The sequence below is a fragment of the Portunus trituberculatus genome, chromosome 18 (assembly GCF_017591435.1).
Source record: "Portunus trituberculatus isolate SZX2019 chromosome 18, ASM1759143v1, whole genome shotgun sequence".
Taxonomy (NCBI): domain Eukaryota; kingdom Metazoa; phylum Arthropoda; class Malacostraca; order Decapoda; family Portunidae; genus Portunus; species Portunus trituberculatus.
Genome location: NC_059272.1, coordinates 8,367,050 through 8,387,049, shown reverse-complemented (window position 1 = coordinate 8,387,049; position 20,000 = coordinate 8,367,050). Strand labels below are relative to the sequence as shown.

The window sequence follows — 20,000 nt, the reverse complement described above, 5'->3', positions numbered from 1 at the left end:
TCTCTCTCTCTCTCTCTCTCTCTCTCTCTCTCTCTCTCAGTTACTCAAAACTGGTTGTAACTATGTACTGTGAACTACCAGTGTCATTCACAAATATGTAATGATTTGTGAATATAAACCCTTCTTTAGTTTATGAATATAGCATGGCAAACTTTGTGCTCTTCGATGCTTTAAAACATAATTCTTCGCGTAGCTAGATGTCATTATCTCCTAGACACGGAACAATCCCTCTCCTCCTCACTGAAACTAGTTGTGTTAACCTTTTGTATCTTAATTGTAAATATCACATGTAATCTCTTGCTAGAACAGTTAGATAGTTCTTTTCTTTTTCTTTCTTTATTATTTTTTTTTTGCATTTATCTATTTATTTATTTTTGTTCTTACCTCTCTTCTTCTTAGATGTTTATTTTATACATATGCACTTTCCGTCCTTCTATGGAGGTTGCACAGAATTTCCAATCATGAAGTGTAGGAGTAAAATGTGTATACTCATATTACCAAGTAAAGTGTAGTTTAACTTCTTTCCAAAGCTTTGAAAGTGAAATATTTTTTGAAGTTGAATATCATTGTTTTTCCCACCGTTCCTCTAAACACAAAACATACCCACAATATATCTCATTTAAGTGATGAACAAACATTTATTACCAGATTAGAAAAATATAAATTTATTTTTTAAATTTTTTGTTAAGATCTAACAGTCTGATCTCGCTTCACAGTTCATATTTGTGAACAATACGTAACCACTGCCATGTTCTATTGCTCTTTCAGTCGATGACAACTTTGGTCAGATATTGTAAGAATCTCGATAAAAATAAGTAGTATCAATTAGTGATACCAAGCGACAAGAGAGAATTCCACATCCACACAATAAAATGTATCATGTTGATATTTTTTTTTTTTCATTTATTTCATCATTTTTTCAAACTGTTGAAATTTTCTTGTCTTGCATCTGGAAAGCCAGGTTAAAGGATGAATGTTTCTCCCGATAACCATCTAAGGATATAATCAGGAGCCAAAGGGAAGAAAACTCACAAAACAGAATGTACAGTCTATGTTTATTGGCAGCACATGACCAAACCAGGGAGACGAGCAACCAGGATTAATTGTACTACATTTATTAGCTCGCTCAATATATATATATATATATATATATATATATATATATATATATATATATATATATATATATATATATATATATATATATATATATATATATATATATATATATATATATATATATATATATATATATATATATATATATATATATATATATATATATATATATATATATATATATATATATATATATATATATATATATATATATATATATATATATATATATATATATATATATATATATATATATATATATATATATATATATATATATATATGTGTTTGTGTGTGTTTCTTGAACTACACATTGATAATAAATAATTTCATAAATAATACCAAAGATAAAGAATACTATCTAGCATAAATGCGAGTGGTGTGTGTGTGTGTGTGTGTGTGTGTGTGTGTGTGTGTGTGTGTGTGTGTGTGTGTGTGTGAATTTGCACTCATGGAGACCGTAAGGAATTAGCAGCGGTGTCGACAGCGCTGTTAAGAGACATTTACGTATCTTTCAGTCTATGTATGTGTGCATGTATGTATATCAAAGTGATTTGCTATCTTATTGGTCTTAGTGTAACTAGGCAATGAGTGTTACATATAATAAAGTGACGCAGATTCTAGCCGTTCTGCTATTAATGTCTTTACTACACAGTGAAGTCATATTGTGTCATGTTTAGTGTTACCCGCAGGCTCCATCTCACGCTACCTGGTGCTGCCTAACAATTTTCCACTGCATGGCACCAAACTTATAGTAATTTTCCTACTCTATGGATGCCCTGACGCACTAGTAACAAACCAAATGCGTCTCATGTATACGCTTGAAACACCGAAACAATATCTCTCGATGCTTCGGCATTCTGATCTTTCGAAATCATGTGTTATATTTATATGGCAAGAAAAGTATAATGAAAGGCCTCGTGCCAGATCATATCCCTATACTGCAATTTAGTCAATGATCTAAAACAGATAACTTAGAATCAGCGAAAAAGTGAATTGATTTGAAAATTTCTTCCATGGTGCCCAACAACTACGGTCATATGGAACCGGATTGCGAAGTGCGTAAAAATACTACAAACCAAACTGACAGTAACATAAATGAGGAATAATTTGAATTTAAAAGAACATAAAAAAGAAAACTATAAGCTAAAAACTATATATTAAGCAGGCTGGGATTTGAATAATCAGGCAAGAAGCGAACGTCTGCGGGGTGAAGCCGTGAAGGTATTCAAGGTAAGCAGGACGATTTAGTCGCACGTGCAATGTGATGATGGGCAGTAGGGTGGGGTGTGGTTGCAGTTATTGACACACCAATCATCCATTCCCGGAATTGTCTCCCAAACGCCCACTGGTCTGCACACCCCTGAACCACCCTGTGCTGTCGTGGTGGTGGTGGTGGTTGTGGTGGTGGCTTCGGTGGTGGTGGCTGTACCACTATTATTTGTTGAGGTGGAGAGCGACATGCCTGGCTGTACCGTGGATGGCGTCGTGGTGATGCTGACATTTTCCCTGAAATAAGACAAGGTGATTGTATTTATTGTTTTTGATGGAAAGCGGATGATGTAGTATTAAGTATTTCTGGTCACGCTGGACGCTTCCGTCCTAGAATAGTACATTTGAGATAATACCATCAAAGTACTTTCATTAGATAGTCTATATGGTTTTTGTAAATTTTGGTAGTGACAAGTTTGTTCTGTTATAGCCAGAAGATTGAACTGGGACATGTTACTATTTTCTGAGCAGGTAGGTATACAGTTTCATAACGGACTCAAAACATGACAAAGGTCCGTAGTCCTTTTTGAAAATACCGTGAGAGCAAATCACATTAACGGAGATAGAAGCGAGTTAGGTAAGGGACGCATAAAGTGGTGAGGTTGCATTGAGTGAGATACTGACCCTGTTCTTGTGATGGCAACGTCGGCGCATGCGCGAAACTCTTCTTGAGGGCCGCATCCTATTGCCCCCGTGCCATCCTCGCAGACTCCCCAATTGTTACCCGACACGTAACGCCACTGAAAACACACAACAATAGCAGATGTAACAGGAACAGCATCATCGGCAGCAATAATAATAGGAGGAGGATAAGGATTAGGTTAGGTTAGGTTAGAGTAGTAGTAGTAGCCTATTGACAAAATCATGTGAAAATTTTTTAGAAGTATAGAAGGATGTAATAAAGGTTTGCTCACACACACACACACACACACACACACACAGGTCAGTTTTTCCGTGCAGTTATATGGAGTTACCAAAGTAACATAATTTCGACGAAGGAAAAGGTAACGGTGGTAATAGTTGTTATGGAATTATTGTGCGTTGGTGTGTTTTGTATGTTGGAGCAACGTTTTAATGATGCTATGATTGTGCTGAAGTGTCGTAGTGGTGTGAGAGGTGATGTTGCTTAACGCAATGATAATGATAATGTACTATAATAGTTATGGTTGTTACAGAGGATAATGACGGTGTACTATCTGTAATGATTCGGGTGAATGGTTGTCATAGAGATCTACCAGAAAAATTAGTTTTGTCCAGAAAAGAACCTAACCTAACCCAACCAACATCAACCCAAACTAACCTAACCTAACTAACCCAACCTAACCTAACCTAACCTAACTAAACCCAACCCAACCTAACCCAACCCAACCTAACCCAACCCAAACCTAACCTAACCCAACCTAACCTAACAACCCAACCCAACCCAACCCAACCTAACCTAACCTAACTAAACCTAATCTAACCTAGCCTAACCTAACTAAACCTAACCTAACCTAACTAAACCTAATCTCAGGGGCTGTCGTGATTGGTGGAAATAATTATGCTTTTTTTTTTTTTTTTTTTTTTTTTTCATTGGCCACCACTTCAGTTTCAAAGAACAGAACCAATCAGCGTAAACAATTAAGTACATGCTCAGACAATGGTAGGTCACGGAGCCCGCCGAGCCGCCGCGAGTGCATGACACCATCAGTGTGCGGCAGGGTTTGATGCGGGAGGCTATTGTCATGGCTGATCACCAAAACATGCTTAAATTGAAAAAAAATCTGTGTCGCCATTCAAAAAGGTTGCACCTAGTATATATGGAGTTAAAATTACTCACAATCAGGAACTCTATCTCTTGAGGTGGGTAAAAAACACGTAGCTGATTGTGGTGAAACTGATTGTGGTGAAACTCTGCAGTAATACCGCGTCTATGCATGGCAATAATGTTTATGTAAATTATTGAAAGAGATCATGATTGAAAGACTATTTACACACACACACACACACACACACACACACACACACACACACACACACACACACACACACACACACACACACTGGCTTACCGTGAGCACCACCACCATCACCACCCACAGATAAGATCGCACGCCCATCTGAAAAAAAAAGAAAAAATGGTCTTTCATCTATGAAAATTGGGGTCAGGCATGGTTTTAACGTAAAAAAACACGAAAACACGAATATTATCCTCTCTCTCTCTCTCTCTCTCTCTCTCTCTCTCTCTCTTCTCTCTTCTCTCTCTCTCTCTCTCTCTCTCTCTCTCTCTCTCTCTCTCTCTCTCTCTCTCTCTCTCTCTCGTTGAGAAACAAGGGAATCCAGTTTTATCATGCGGCATGTGCCTCACAAAGGATGTAACCTAAGTATGTATGGAAGCACGAGTAACCGGAGGCCCTTGGGTGATGTGAGTTTCGTCGGCACGGGCAAGGTTAATGGAAGTATGGCTTCCGGTCCTTAGTGTGACTCAGAAGAAGAATTACCCCAAAGGAACACTGTTAAAAGCTGGCTTTGTGTTGGCGCATTGGCCTTGAGATGACTGAGATTAAACATGATGATGTACTAAAGTCAAACACTTAGAAACTTCATTGCGTTAGGTTTAGTTACAATGCTCAGGAGATGAATGCGAGGGACTAAATACAGCACCTTCAGATCCCATTACCTGATCCTGTGAATGAATGACAGATTGAATGATCGTGTTGCGCGACGTGTGAAGGCACTGCAAGGCTGCCCCGCTGTCCTCAGACTGACCCTCGAGAGTGCTAGTGCCAGGCTATATGACATCCGACTGACGTCAGAGTGGTCGAAGCGGATGTAAGAGCCTGTGACCTGTTGGTGTGGTGGCTGCAACCTTTGTGTTGCCCAGTACAGAATATTATAGAGGCACGGAAGCTAAAAATCAACACCGAGCTTGTTCTGATGAGCTTGAAGCAGAGATCATTCGCGTACTTATCGAGAGTATGTATGGCAAATTTGTAATAGTTTGATCTATTTTCGTTACTTGATTGTGATTCTATAAAAGGAGTGGTCACAAATGTTATTAACCTTCTTGCGTGTTTCTAGAGATTGTTTTTTTTTCTTTTGATACGTATATAACAAAACGCAAATGAAATATAAGTATCCATGTCATCTTTCAAAATTTACAGCGATAACGAAAAAAAAAAAAAAATACGAGTAGGTACAGACTTCTTCCCCGCTTCAGGCCCTATGCAAGTGTAGTTGTGTATGTGTAATGGCACACGGTAAAAGATCAACACCACAACATAGATCTCTATTCTCTCCTCCGCACAAATCTTCCAAGCATCAGCCCAGTTGGAGTGATCCTTTTAGACCTCTCTCACCAGTATGTTGCCAGTCCGTGTACAGCCTGTCTACATCAATACCCAACACGTGGGCACGCTCAGGCGCGGACACGGCGCACAGCAGCAGGAGTGATGTGTATGTCAGAGCCGATGTGCAAACTGACATCTTCAGCAAGACTTTCTTCCTTTTATCATCTTCGCGAGTGATGTAAATGTACTTCAGGTAACAGGTTTCAGGGACAAGACAAAATTATTCCCCTTGTCAAACAATAGAAAACCCGTCTCATACTCCGTCATGGGATAAGTGGTGGTGACGTTAATATGAGAATGATTGGCTCCGCTGGAGGGTGACCGGGACTCCTCAAGCGTCACTGAAGGTTAATGGAGACTTCATCCAAAGTCAAGAACTCTTACAGAAAAGGAATATCAAGCTAATGAATATTACATGAAATTGTGCGGAGATACATGAAACACAGCAAGTCTGTCAGAACATTGCTTTGTTATCATGATTTATATATACCCAGTTTCGTCCTTCACTTTGTTGGTTTTGCCGCAGCGAAATAACGATCTTCTTCCGTGTTATTTGTTGGCGGTCTTACATGAATTTAAGAAAAGCAAAAACCGGAAAAAAAAGCTACCGTGCATTTAAGAAGTAGTGAGTGGCTAATAACTTGGAGGATAAATTGAGAACTCTTCATTAGTCGAGGTTGACGTTCCGCAGATTGAGGGTTAGCTCAGTGTGGCGCTTGTATCACCTGCTTACCCAGCTGGGGTTTGTGGCTGAGGGCAGGGGGATGGAGAGAGGGAAAGAGGGACGGCAAGAGAACATACAGGAACGGAGATAGAGAGGGAACACCCACAAGAAAAGCACAATGAGAAATCCAAACAACATGCGGATGCTTTCGTGGGAGACTTGAGGCGGATACCTCTTTGTGTCCAGCAAGGAAACGCAACGCCATGAGAGAATCAGTGTTATTGTAGCATCCGGATCCTGTGTGAATGTCGAGAAGAAACTATACGTGTTATGTTCTTCAAATGGTAGTGGTAGTGCTGGTGGTGGCGGAAAACTGAACCTCGACTCATTAATTGTTATGAGTCCCATGAATCTTAAATGCATTATCAGCAGGATATTTTAGCAGTTCACTACCATTCATTGACTCGTGCCGGCCAAAGATGTTACCGTAATGGCCAGTTTAAGTTGTGTAATGTGCGCGTGTTAACACAGATAATAAAACAAGAGGAAATGTTAGTAGAATAAAAAACAACATTAATTAATGTTTTCCTGCTCTTGTGTAACTTTATACAAGAATGAAAATAAAACGACTTGCACATGTTGATATGTGGAGATAAGATTCGTGTCTTCAGATTTATTGCTTTTCGTTATGACTCAGTGATGACCACTCTGGCGACGACGATGGTGGCATTGAAAAGGCAACGACGATGACAATAACGATAAGAGTCAAAACACTGAGAGATTGACAACATTAATAAGAAATAGCTACTACTACTACTACTACTACTACTACTACTACTACTACTACTACTACTACTTCCACAACAACAACAACAACAACAGCAGCAGCAGAGCAACTACTACTACTACTAGTACTACTACTACTTACAACAACAACAACAACAACAACAACAACAACAACAACAACAACAACAACAACAACAATAATAAAGATAACAACAACTGCTATTGATACTGGTACTGCTACACATTTATATAAAAAAAAAAGGCCAAGGGCAACAAAAAGTGTTTAATGCTCACTGAAGTGCCAGCCCCTTGAGATTTTATTAAACTTGCTGTGTTTAATGCATCTCCGTACAATTCTATGTAATATTCACATCTTTAAAGAGTTCTCAAGTTTGGAGGAATCCTTACTACTATCACTATTACGTCTGCAAATCAGAGAGAGAAAGACTATTAGGAAAAAGAAAACGGTGATGAAAAAAAAAAAGAAATCGTACCTTAAAACCCCCACCATAACAAACCTTCCACCAGATACCAATTATCCAGTGAGAGAAAAGCAGGACATTGACACCCTCCCTCAATCCTCAATTTAGCACTTCCTCACCTTCATTCGTTCGTTACTGAACACGCTTATACAAAACATGCTGCATCAGGAGGGAAGGGAAGAGAACCTTAGGAAAGCGAAGGGAAGGAGGTGCGGCTTGAATTCACCGTACATCCGCTACTGAGAATAGAAGGGAAAGGAAATACGGTGGTCCACTATGCTATGTAGCTATGTATAACTGTACCATGGTAAGGCAGTGTGTGAAAGGGAAGTGAGACATGGTCACCAATCTGCCACTCTCCTCCCTCTCCCAAGCCACTCCTTCCCACACCTTCCCGTGTCCTCGTAATCACAAAACAGGATAAGGAAGTAGGTGAGTATGGGAAGAGGTGGGACAGTGATGTAATGACGGAGTGCCCATGCGGGAGTGTATGTAGGGCAGTACGTACATTGTGTGTGTGTGTGTGTGTGTGTGTGTGTGTGTGTTCTTAATTTTATTCGTCTGTTAAATTTGTACTGTTGTTGCTGTTGTTGGTTTAAGCTTTTGTATACTCGATGACCTTATCTTGTTGGTATGTGTACATTTGTTTTATGATGATTATTGTTCTTATCTCGATTTATTTTCTTTTACACTTTATGTGCGTAAAAGTCTTTCAAGAAGTATAAAGACGATCAGAAAATAGACTATTCTCTCGGAGATTCTATTTATCTTTTGGAGAGAGATAGAGGAGAGAAAGAGAGGAAGGGGGTGGGAGAGCTTCGTTTATTTATTTACTTATCTATTAATTACTCACAGCACGTCTTCCCTTGCGCATAAAAAAAAGCTCTCCTATTATTCATTCACTCCTGATGTTTTGTGCAAAGTTCATAATATCAATTGGCTATAACATTACTGGTGGCATGAGTGGTAAAGAAGAGGTACAAGATGTGTTGGTGTGCTCGTGAAGGGAAAGATAAACGTTGGAGGTACACGGAGCCGTGCTGTTTATTGAGTTAATCGTACCCTCATATCCCTTAGCTAGGCTTCTTTGTCCTATTTCCGCCAGAAAAAGATAACAATTATGTATTAACAATCATATAAACAACTTTGTGCGCTAATAACCAAACAGAATGCTCAGACAGCCCTTTAAACAACCATACGGGATGCACAAACAAAACAACAGCTTCTATCCTTCTCTCTGCAACTCTGTCCCAAGTTTCCTCTTCGACCGTTCTATTGTGGTAGACGACCATTGTTCTCTGAAATCTATTAACAGTGGTGTTTCTCAGGATTCTGTCCTGTTTTTCACTCTCCCTTTGACTCATCAATGGTCTTATAACTTCTAAACCAAACTTCTTGTCTTATCCACTCCTACGCTGATGATACCACCCTACACTTTTCCATGTCTCTACGACCAACCCTTCAGGAAGTAACAGACCACGTAGGGACGCCACAGAATGCCTTAATTCTTATTTCTCTAGAATTTCTGATTACGGCAGAGAAAACTAAATTCCTCCATATATCAACACAACACAACCTTCCAGACCACTATGCCCTCTTAATAACACTGAACTGTCACCCTCTTCTACAATGAATATCCTGTCTGTCCTTTCCTTATAATCAAAGATGGAAACTTCACATCTCTTCTCTAGTTAAAACAGCTTCTAAAAGTTAGGGATTCTGAGTGGTCTCCGCCAGTATTTCTCAACCCCCCAACTGCTAACTCTGTACAAGGGCCCTACCCATCCATGTATGGAATGTTCTTCGAATGTGTAGAGAGATTCCACGCTTGGATAGGATGGATTATTAAAAAAAAAATTCGTCTTATCAATTCCTCTCCTCTGACTGTCTTCAGCCTCTTTCTTATACCGCCGAAATGTTCCATCTTTTGCTATCTTCTACCGCGTTTTTCATATCGACCGCTCTTCTCATCTTCCTAATTGCATGCTTCCTCTCGTTTCGCGGCCTTGCTGCTCAAAATTTTCTTTTTCTCTCAGGCTTATTTTGTCTACCTTTCTAACACAAGAGTTGATCAGTACCCATTCATCCCTTTCTTTGGTAAACTCATTCATCCCTTTCTTTGGTAAACTCTTGAACTCCCTACCTGCTTCTGTATTTCCATTTATGTACTTATGACCTGAACTCACTAAACTTTATCCCATTCTTTTGGCTAACTCTTTTGATCCTGTTCGGGAACTAGCATCTAAGTGAGCTGTTTTGTTTGATCGTTTTTGTTGCCTTTGGCCAGTTTTTCCCTTTTTACATTAGATGACTTATAAGCAACCACACAAAATGCATAAACAACCCAATAAGAAACCCTGCAAACTAACAACCAAACAAAGGACAGTGTCAGTCGGCGCACGTGGCCACTGAAACTGAAAACCCACCTCTGCAAACAAACAGGTCAGCGGAAATGTCTTGCCTGACATGTTTCTGATATTATGAGCTGCGACGGGAACCCGAAATACTGGATCTCCCCTTCCGTATTTATGTGTCTGCTTGTTTTCTGTTCTCTTGCTGATTTTACTGTTTTCATCCTCTTTCTTATATACATCTTTTATTTGTTATTGTTGTTGTTGTTGTTGTTGTTGTTGTTTCTGCTGTCATTGCTGTTGTTGCTATTTTGCTGGCCATGTTTCTTTTGTTTTTATTTACGTTCTCATCTTTGTGATTTTCCTCCTCTTTGTCGTACTTTTTTTTATTATTAATTTTTGTACCATCTCCTTTACCTCCTTTTCCTCCTCAACTTGTCCCTATTCTCTTTGTTCTTCTCTTATTATTATAATTTCTACTTCTTCTCCTTCTTCTTCTTCCATTTTTTCTGACTCTCCATTATTGTACAGCTTTTTCATCCTCTCCTTCAAGTGAGCTGTTTTCTTCAGATTATCATGGCGGTTTTCCAAGCAGATGAACAACTCTCATTAATTTCGTTTTGAGGTTGTGATCGAGTTGAACATTTCCTTCACGAGCCTCATGCGCTGGCTGGCTGGCTTCTTTAGATCCTTCACCAGTGGTGAATAACCTATAGCACCCAATGCCCTTTGCCAGATTGCATGTGAGACCCAGCCAGGTAAAAGATAACAGTGACGGTACTATGAAGAGACCATGGTCTGAAACACATCGCCGCATCCCCATTACTTTCAAAAAGCTCTAGTTGAAGTTACACAATGCATTAAGGGTGTTTTTACTGTTTTAATGACATTTAAGCAAGATATCTATACATTTTTTTCAGGATAAATATTCTTTGGAACCCACGTCAGCATCTCTGTGGTTTTTGAAAATCATAGAGATGAGAGAGGACAGTGTTTCAGAATGCCGACCTTGGGTCCACGTACCGTCCCTTATCAATGTTTTATTTATGTGTGGGAGAGTGAGGGTCGCAGGAACCTTTCAGATCTAGTTCAGGAGTCCTCACTTCAGTTGTTGGTCAAGATTATTGCCTTTGTATCGACGCACGTTCTTTCTGACTATTTTGGGATGGTCCATTTTCTTTTTTTCTTCTCTTATCATATTCTATCTTACACACATTGCATGTTGTTGTTTTCCTGCAGAGTCTACTGTCATTTAATCTTAGTGTTTATTCGATACATTTTTGAGGCTTTGCTTTTGCCACCCTTCAAAGCCAATAATATCTCACTGAAGTCAATCGCCAGCGATGGCAACCTTTAGTGTCTTCCATCACCAGTAATATTAATATGAAAGTTAAGGTGGTATCTGTTAGATATCTAAGTAATCTTTGTTAACAGATAATCAAGGCTCGGTGAACGATCTCGCAAGAAGTCGATGAACTAAAAGGTTTGCTGACCCTGGTATAATTTTTCTAAATTTTTGTTTATAGGTATTCCTTGCTCTGTCATCCACACGTTCACGTGTGTGTGTGTGTGTGTGTGTGTGTGTGTGTGTGTGTGTTCATAGTTAACATTTTTTTGTTTGTTATCTGCCTGTCAGTCAGTCAGTTAGTCAATCTCTCTCTCTCTCTCTCTCTCTCTCTCTCTCTCTCTCTCTCTCTCTCGCGTGTAATCTGTCCTTTTGAATGCAGAAATAATTGGGAATGTTTAGCTCACATTGCTGATATTAACTTTAAAGTTATGCCGGCAAGATATAGAATATCTTACCGGGACAGGATGAGAAAGCGAACACAGGATATGTGTAAAGCTTGCAATGGGCTGGTGAGGTTTAGTCATCAACGAGAAAGATCGGAAACAGCCGCGATTTCGTTGCCGGGAATACAGAGATGAACCCAAGAGTGAAAATGAAAGTGGCGGGAAAGTATGATGTTACATATTAACAGGAAAGTATGAGAAGCTTGAATGATGATGAAAATGTGACAGTTTGACGAGAGCACGTAGTAGTGCAGGTAAAAGTTTAACATGCCATCTGTAGCGACAGCTTTCCCTGCCATTCTTGTGTTTTCTCCATAGCCTATCCATTGCCCTCACCAACAGTCTGTCTTAGGATTGTCATCACGTGATTTCTCCTATACAATAAGATGGAGGACAGTTCTTCTTTTTCTCGTTATTGTTATTATTATTGTTGTTGTTGTTGTTATCATTATTATTATTATTATTATTATTATTATTATTATTATTATTATTATTATTATTATTATTATTATTATTATTATTATTATTATTACTATTATATATCTATTTGTATTTTTCATTTTCATGACGAGTGTGAGATTGTACTCACAGTGGGAACTTGTAATTCCGAAAGACCTATCTTCAAAGGTATTATGATTATGAGTCACGTTCTCGTGCGCTTCTTTCTTCTTTCAAGGAATGATGGGAATCCTTGTAAAACAATCAATAGAATCACGAATCTTAGAGATGAGGGAGATTGAGGCGGTAGTATGATAGAAGTAGTGGTGTGAAGGACTTCTTAGGTGGTGGTAGTGACAGGACGTGTTTAGATTGACGAGGGTAACAGATGGTGATGATGTGTAGGCGTCATTCCTCGCCAGCTGGTGCCCTTGTCTAGTCAACCCAGCCAAGCACAGTGACACACACACACACACACACACACACACACACACACACACACACACACACACACACACACACACACACTCTGATACTTTTGTTGCTGTTTTATGTCGTCATACATCACACACATGAAATTTACTGTTGCTACAACAACGACTACCCTCCATAGTATCAGCGTCAAGTCAGGTTTAATATTTGAATGCCCTCCACTATCATGTTTCCTGCTGTAAAATTTCGCCTTTCTCTCCCCAAGTTACCCGCTGAGTCTTCAAGATCGATATGGAAGGAGAAGTGATATAACTAAGAAACAGACCTGATTGATTTGTTTATTCATTTTTTTGTGCGTGAATTAAAGTACAAAATTATTCGACAACTATGAAATAAAGCGCAATAGTAATTTACTGGTTGAAGCTGCATTGGGTCACTGAAGTGAGATAACAGACCAGGACAGTGACAGCCCTTATCTGTGCGTCACTAATCACAAGTGCGTGTCCTAATCCACATACTGTAATGATTTCTCCGTACTGGCGAACATGAAGCGGGGCGGCGGCGTGTGGCTGTTTTGAATGGTAATGAGAGCCAAGCGACAGCTGGGGAGGCTCGGGACGGCCATCCCACGTAGGGAATCGGGGAAAATCACGAAAAGGAAAGTATGCGGTGACAAGCTTTCCCTCTTGAGCTGGAAAGGGGGGGGGGGTGACGATGCATGTGACTTATGGAGGGTGAAGTGGGTAATATGTCTTGTGTATATCAACCAGGAGGCCGAAACTAAACTGCTACCACCTACTCCTCCCCTCCTTCCCCCCGACACATTATATTTTCCTTTGCCACATATATAGAATATATACTACTGCTTCCAATCCTATGTTACTGTTATTTTAGTACGTGGAAACTACGTAAGACACTTGAAATATAAAGCTGGAAAATCTTTATAAGAGATCAAATCGCACATAATTTTCTTACAATGATACTTTTCTAAATCTTTAACAGGTGCTCATGTGGTGCTCGTGGTCTCTTTTCCTCCACCCCTTTCTGCATGGTTCTTTTCGTCACTTTCCCCAATGTGATTCATTATCTGAAATACTGATAAGGCCTGACCCTAAGATCGAGCAACGGGATGGCACCGTAGAAAGAAGGTCCGTCTCCATACACAACAATGTAAGTGCAGAAGTTCTTTTCTTCATACTACTGCATGTGTATACATCTAGTACTTCCTGTAGGTGTGGCAAGTCTGTCGTTTCGTAATAATTATTCTTGTAGCGTTACACGTGAGGTCGAATGTTAGAATCTTGTTTATTATGTATGCATCTAGTACTTCCTGTAGTTGTCGCAGGTCTGTCATTCCGTAGTTAGCAACCACACAAAACTGTTACTATTACTGTTGTGAGGTCGAGTTTTATATTGAATACTATAGTTTATTGTTATGTGCACGCTGCTCTAATATCTTCATTCTCATATTATACTGCGTTTCAATTAACGTTCATAAGCCTAATGTGATGAGCCTATTATTAATTATTATTCGTGATCTGTACAGCGGCGCAACGAATAAGTGAACAAAATTGTATGACAACTGTATGAATTTATGCACATGACGAAACTTTCGTTTGACGTTAGCAACGTGTCTTCAAAAAGGGAAAAAAAAAAATGAAAATAAAAATAAAGAAGATAATCAACATTAATAAAATGTATAATGAATAAATACAACAAATCAGTAAATAAAGATTAGTGCGCTATGTGTCAAGAGAGCGTCTGGGATAGCATGGGAGTGAGGCACGGGACAAGGAGGTGACGAGGCGTAGTGAAGTGAGGGTGAGGGCGAGGGCCGCTGTGGTAACGGAGAGTGGCACACTTCAAAGAGTTGCCGCTCGGTGGCCGTTCATTTTTCTCTTTTCTCTACCAGAAAGCCCACAAGAACACTAATGAAGGTGACGTGACGATGGAGAATGTACGCCTCGTCATCTACTTCCTCGTTTACTTCCTTCTTATATGGCGAGGGAAAATTTGCCCGTATATAGTGAAAGCCATCCCATGAGAAGGTGAGGAAGTCACTCTTAGCGTCATGATGTATTACCAAAGTGATACAAAAGAATAGTGTAACAGCAGGGCAACGAATACACACCTTCACCATCTTGAATGTGGAATGTAACTAAGCCACGCAGTACGCTGAAGAGCAGAGGCTAATGGATACAAGTGTTCAAAAGACGTGACGTGACTCAAAACCAAGGAGGTAAGGACTAAACGGGAAGATACGTTGGCGAAGTACTCATTACTTAGCGTGATTGTAGGTGATGGAAAACATATAGGTGCATTTCCATCAAATGCAATATTGAGCTTCGTAATATTTATTGATATTCAAAGGAAATAAGAAAAAGAAACTTAGGTGAGGAAAGTCACATCGCTGTGCCTGTGCCTTTAAGGCGACTTAGACCACTGAGGGATGAAACTCAACTCACAACAGTGTGATATTTCCCATCTTGTCGTACCTATATCAATCCTCTAAAAATAGTTATTAATGATGATATTCATTAACAAGGTAAAAGCAGAAGAAAGGTAAAATCCCCGGGGATAAACTACCGGTTGGCAGCTGTTAATCGTAAGAGTAATTGGAAGCTGCAATTATTTATATTAATATAGTAATTTGTTACACATTACATAATGAATTTTCAAGTTGGTGTGTTCATTGTGCTTAATCATAATGAGATTATTGTTCCCATAAGCAAATATGAAAACAGGCTGATTACTCCTGCCACAGCACAGCCTACTCCGTTTTGGGGTGTGGCACAGCTCTTCATGACACTCGCTCACTCTCAGTCCCGTGAAGGCTGATATCCGTGTTTAGTAAGGAGTGTCAATGAATAATCTGAGTGAACAAATAGTGAAACGTTGAATATTAACACACACACACACACACACTCACTCTCTCTCTCTCTCTCTCTCTCTCTCTCTCTCTCTCTCTCTCTCTCTCTCTCTCTCTCTCTCTCTTTTAGCGAATACAATAAATACAGGTGAACTTGTGTAAAGTTATTTGCATACTGCACACCTGTCGGATTGATAAGGGTTAGATGGTGTTACCAGAGGCAGGGAAGCGTAACCCTGGTGCCTGGCGACCAGAGGTTGCCAAATTCCATTGCTTACGCACACACACACACACACACACACACACACACACACACACACAGAGAGAGAGAGAGAGAGAGAGAGAGAGAGAGAGAGAGAGAGAGAGAGAGAGAGAGAGAGAGAGAGAGAGAGAGAGAATTATTTTTATTTTATTTATTTATTTATTTATTATTATTATTTTATTTATTTATTTATTTTTGAGGACCATGACAGTTCTGAGAGCGTTAGTCTTTGTCTTCTTAATCATGACTCACTGAGGGAGGAGGAGAGAGCGCAGTATGGTGTGTGTGTGTGTGTGTGTGTGTGTGTGTGTGTGTGTGTGTGTGTGTGTGTGTGTGTAATTCACCTCCTCGGTCGCCTGCTGGTCATCCAGCCAGTCTTCCCCATTACGGAGCGAGCTCAGAGCTCATAGACCGATCTTCGGGTAGGACTGAGACCACAACACACACTCCATATACCAGGAAAGCGAGGCCACAACCCCTCGAGTTACATCCTGTACCTATTTACTGCTAGGTGAACAGGGGCTACACATTAAGAAGCTTGCCCATTTGCCTCGCCGCTTTCCGGGACTCGAACCCAGTCGCTCTCGGTTGTGAGTCGAGCGTGCTAACCACTACACTACGCGGTGTGTGTGTGTGTGTGTGTGTGTGTGTGTGTGTGTGTGTGTGTAGCTATGGTAAAAAATAACGAAATGAATTAATAAAAAATCGAGAAAAATTGTAATTCATGAGATTACTGAAGCGGTAAAGACAGACAAGGAACTCTGTACAGAAAATAACAGTTAACAGTAATTGTATTAATAAGATATACATTTCCCGGATACGATCCCCTCCGTGGCGGAAGGATTTAAGGTCTTGCCTTGAGGCGACACCCCACCAGCGGCCTTACACTCCTTCTCTCGCGCCACCAGGGAAAGTGAGAGAAAACATGTGACAGAGAAGCCACTGAGGGGAAACTGCCTCCCTGAAACAGGTGGGCTCTTTCCTAATGGTCACGATCAAGTTCAGGGTGGAGGTGGCCATCTGGCGCTCTCTCTCTCTCTCTCTCTCTCTCTCTGATGGACTGACGTTTTGTTGTGGGTGTGGTCTTCCTGTAGCAGCAGGTACATTACACTAACGCATTCATAGTGGGTACCCGCCAACAGATGACACGCAGCAGCATTTGGTGCATTTGTTCATGATGTAAACAGCCATCGAATGAAGATCGTGACAGCCACGTGCTCGACTTATTAATTTATTATAAGCAAGATCGTACGTTCTTCAAAATTTACATATTCATATTGTTACTGGCATGTGAATGTTTCATTCTGTAATAAATATAATTTTTCGTTTTCATTGTGTGCCTTTTTGGTATTTGGCTCCTAATCTTCTAGTGAATTGCATGATTGCACTGTGATTAGTTACAACGAGCGGTCTGCGGTTACATCAAACTGAATGGTACAGCCGCAGCTGCGGTTTTTCACTTTCTAAATTTTGGTAGTTATTTCGGAGAGGAGGAGTAGAAAGAGGAGGAGGAGGAGGTAAAGAAGAAACGAAGAGTAGAAGGAACAGGTGATTACGCTGTTTCTCCATAAAAATGCTAGAGTTTGTGAAAGTGTTGCCAAATGTAACCGGCGTGAATGAGCTATATTGAGGTCTAAAATGCGCTAGAATGCGCTAGAAAGCTTTCGTATACTGATTATTATTTTTCCGTTATATTATATATATATATATATATATATATATATATATATATATATATATATATATATATATATATATATATATATATAGTAAATGCGGCCATCATCTTTATGTGCTATATTTTCGTCGTTTTGCATTATTATATATAACGTACACTAAGCTAATGATTATAAAATGTAACTATAAACTTGCTACTAACCTGATTTGAATTAGTTGAGAGAAAAATAACGGTGTCTTCTTCTTGGTCCAAGTCCTCCCAATATCCACTGATGAAGAGCATGGCACAGTTTCTGACGAAAGGTGTAGAGGCGATGCAGCAGCTTGGTCTAGTCTTGTTTCACTATACACTGCCATTGTACCTATTTTCTTCACTACCTCTTCTGGTAACTCGTACGAGTAGCAACACTTTCCGACTCTACGAAGCCCGCTTCTTACAGTAATAACTGCACTGACAGATTTTGTGTGTAGCCTGTTTCTGAGTTTGTTTTTAACAATATTTATTTGACTGAATAGCCTCTCAACTTCGGCATTTGAGTGAGGTAGTGAAAGGATACTGAGTGCTCTTTCTGTACGCTTGAGCGTATGTTGGACCCATTTCTACTGGACCACGTGTACCAACAAGTTCGGTAAAGAACGTGTAACTGAGACCGTCAAGGCGCTACCAGACCTCGTTCCCTACACCTATACAAGTACAATACTCGTAACGTACCAGTCACTTACGGATCCAGCCTGGTGCTGCTGCATAGTGTTGTCAATGTAGCGCTCCTACAGCGTTCTGTCACTGGCATATCCACTGTAGAATATACTAATTTATGCAGAATTAATTTTTTTATTTTGACTCAATATCATTGCGCTAGATCATGCACCAAATCCGTTTAAAATGCACTAGAAAATGCGCTATGCGCTAATCACAAAATTACCGCGCTGTTTGTAACGCTAATGCGCCAGAACTAGCGCATTTCGCGCCAACTTGGCAACACTGAGAGAGAGAGAGAGAGAGGGGGTGGGGGCGTGGAAGGGGGGAAGACATTATAGCCGAAAAGTGTTGATTGTTTTAGTTGATTTCCTTCCTTTCTTGAAAGTCAAGCGCCGCTCTTAACATGGAAGATTTTGTTTTTTCTTGTATATGCGATAAATTAATCCATCTAGGATCAGAAGAGGCCGAAGACTGAGTAGAAAAAGGCACACACTGGTTCTATGATATTTTATTATCATGACTATATCATAATATAATATACTATACTGCACTGTAATGTAATAGTAATGTGACATCATTGCGCTGATAATGTGGAATTATGTGATGTACTGCTAAGGAAGCAAAAGGAGATTTGAGAGATCCTCCACATTCTGGAAGTTTTTATAGTGAATCATTGAATGCCAATGAACAGTACTGGTGAAGAAGAGATAGCGGCCGAGCGTTCACGGCGAATATGTAAGGTTAATCAAGTGTATCAAGGCTCGATTACAGGGTTATTGACCTTCCCTAGAGAGAGAGAGAGAGAGAGAGAGAGCACTTAACGTATATGAAAGGAGAGAAAAAAAAATATCACCACATATGTCTTGTAAAACACCTTGAAGCAGCAGATGTTAGGGACTAATAAATCATGTTCGAGAGGTGTGTGGATTACCAAGTCGCTAAATCGGTACCGATATTTTCCCTGTAGAAAAGTGAAGGACGAGAAGTAGACAAGCAAACAAGCTAACAAACAAACAAAAAAAAAAAAAAAAGAAGACGTAGGTTGTCATTCATTGGTGTGATTTAGTGTTGCATGATGATGATGATGATAATAACAATGATAATAATAATTAATGATAATAATAATAATAATAATAATAATGATAATAATAGCACAGGTTTTATTTCACGGCAAACGAGCGAATATTTCAGGTGTATGACCAAGGTGCTAAACTGGATATGTATGACGTGAATAAGATTAAGAATACGCCATTCAAGATTTAGAGCTGATCGGTCTTTACGGCCACGCCACGGTGGTGTCGACAATACGTCACCTATGCAGTGATGAATAAACCTTTTATTGGTATCGAAACTGACTTGCATACTTATCAGTAAGAAAAAAAAAAATCATGAGTACCGTACTTGATAAAATAATCACTGAAAGTTATCTGTGTTCTTTTAGAAGTAGTCCTCTCTGATACATCACTGGTTAAAATTGTTTCTGGGAATATATTTCTTATGTACACATTCTCAAGCCTTCATCCTTTCATCCACAAATTCATCATTTCCCAATAATACCATCTTCAGCAGAGTTATGCATCCTTAGGAAACTCTTGACTTACTATAAAGGCTTAATTCATGATTAATCTAGGATATTTTTATTAATCCGCGCTGCTTGCTCCTCAGTTGTTGACATTCATTGTCCTAATAATGGCTTCATGCATATAAGGCTAATATGATTCGTAAGGACATTAGCAACCTACGTTGCTTGAGTGCACCTACAACATGATTTAAAAAAAAAATCAATATTCACTTTATTGTATGATATATAGTGAATACAGCGTCTGGG

The 20,000-nt window shown here is 39.6% G+C and overlaps 1 protein-coding gene across 1 annotated transcript; it reads right to left on the bottom strand.

Annotated features, from left to right (window-relative positions):
* Positions 1–1,409: 1,409 nt before the first annotated feature.
* On the bottom strand, positions 1,410–3,212 carry LOC123505481 (the record flags this gene model as incomplete). The annotated part of the gene is made up of 2 exons (XM_045256830.1): positions 1,410–2,628; positions 3,016–3,212. Coding segments are annotated over 2 exons (459 nt in total), but the record flags the coding sequence as incomplete, so codon positions are not given.
* Positions 3,213–20,000: the final 16,788 nt, after the last annotated feature.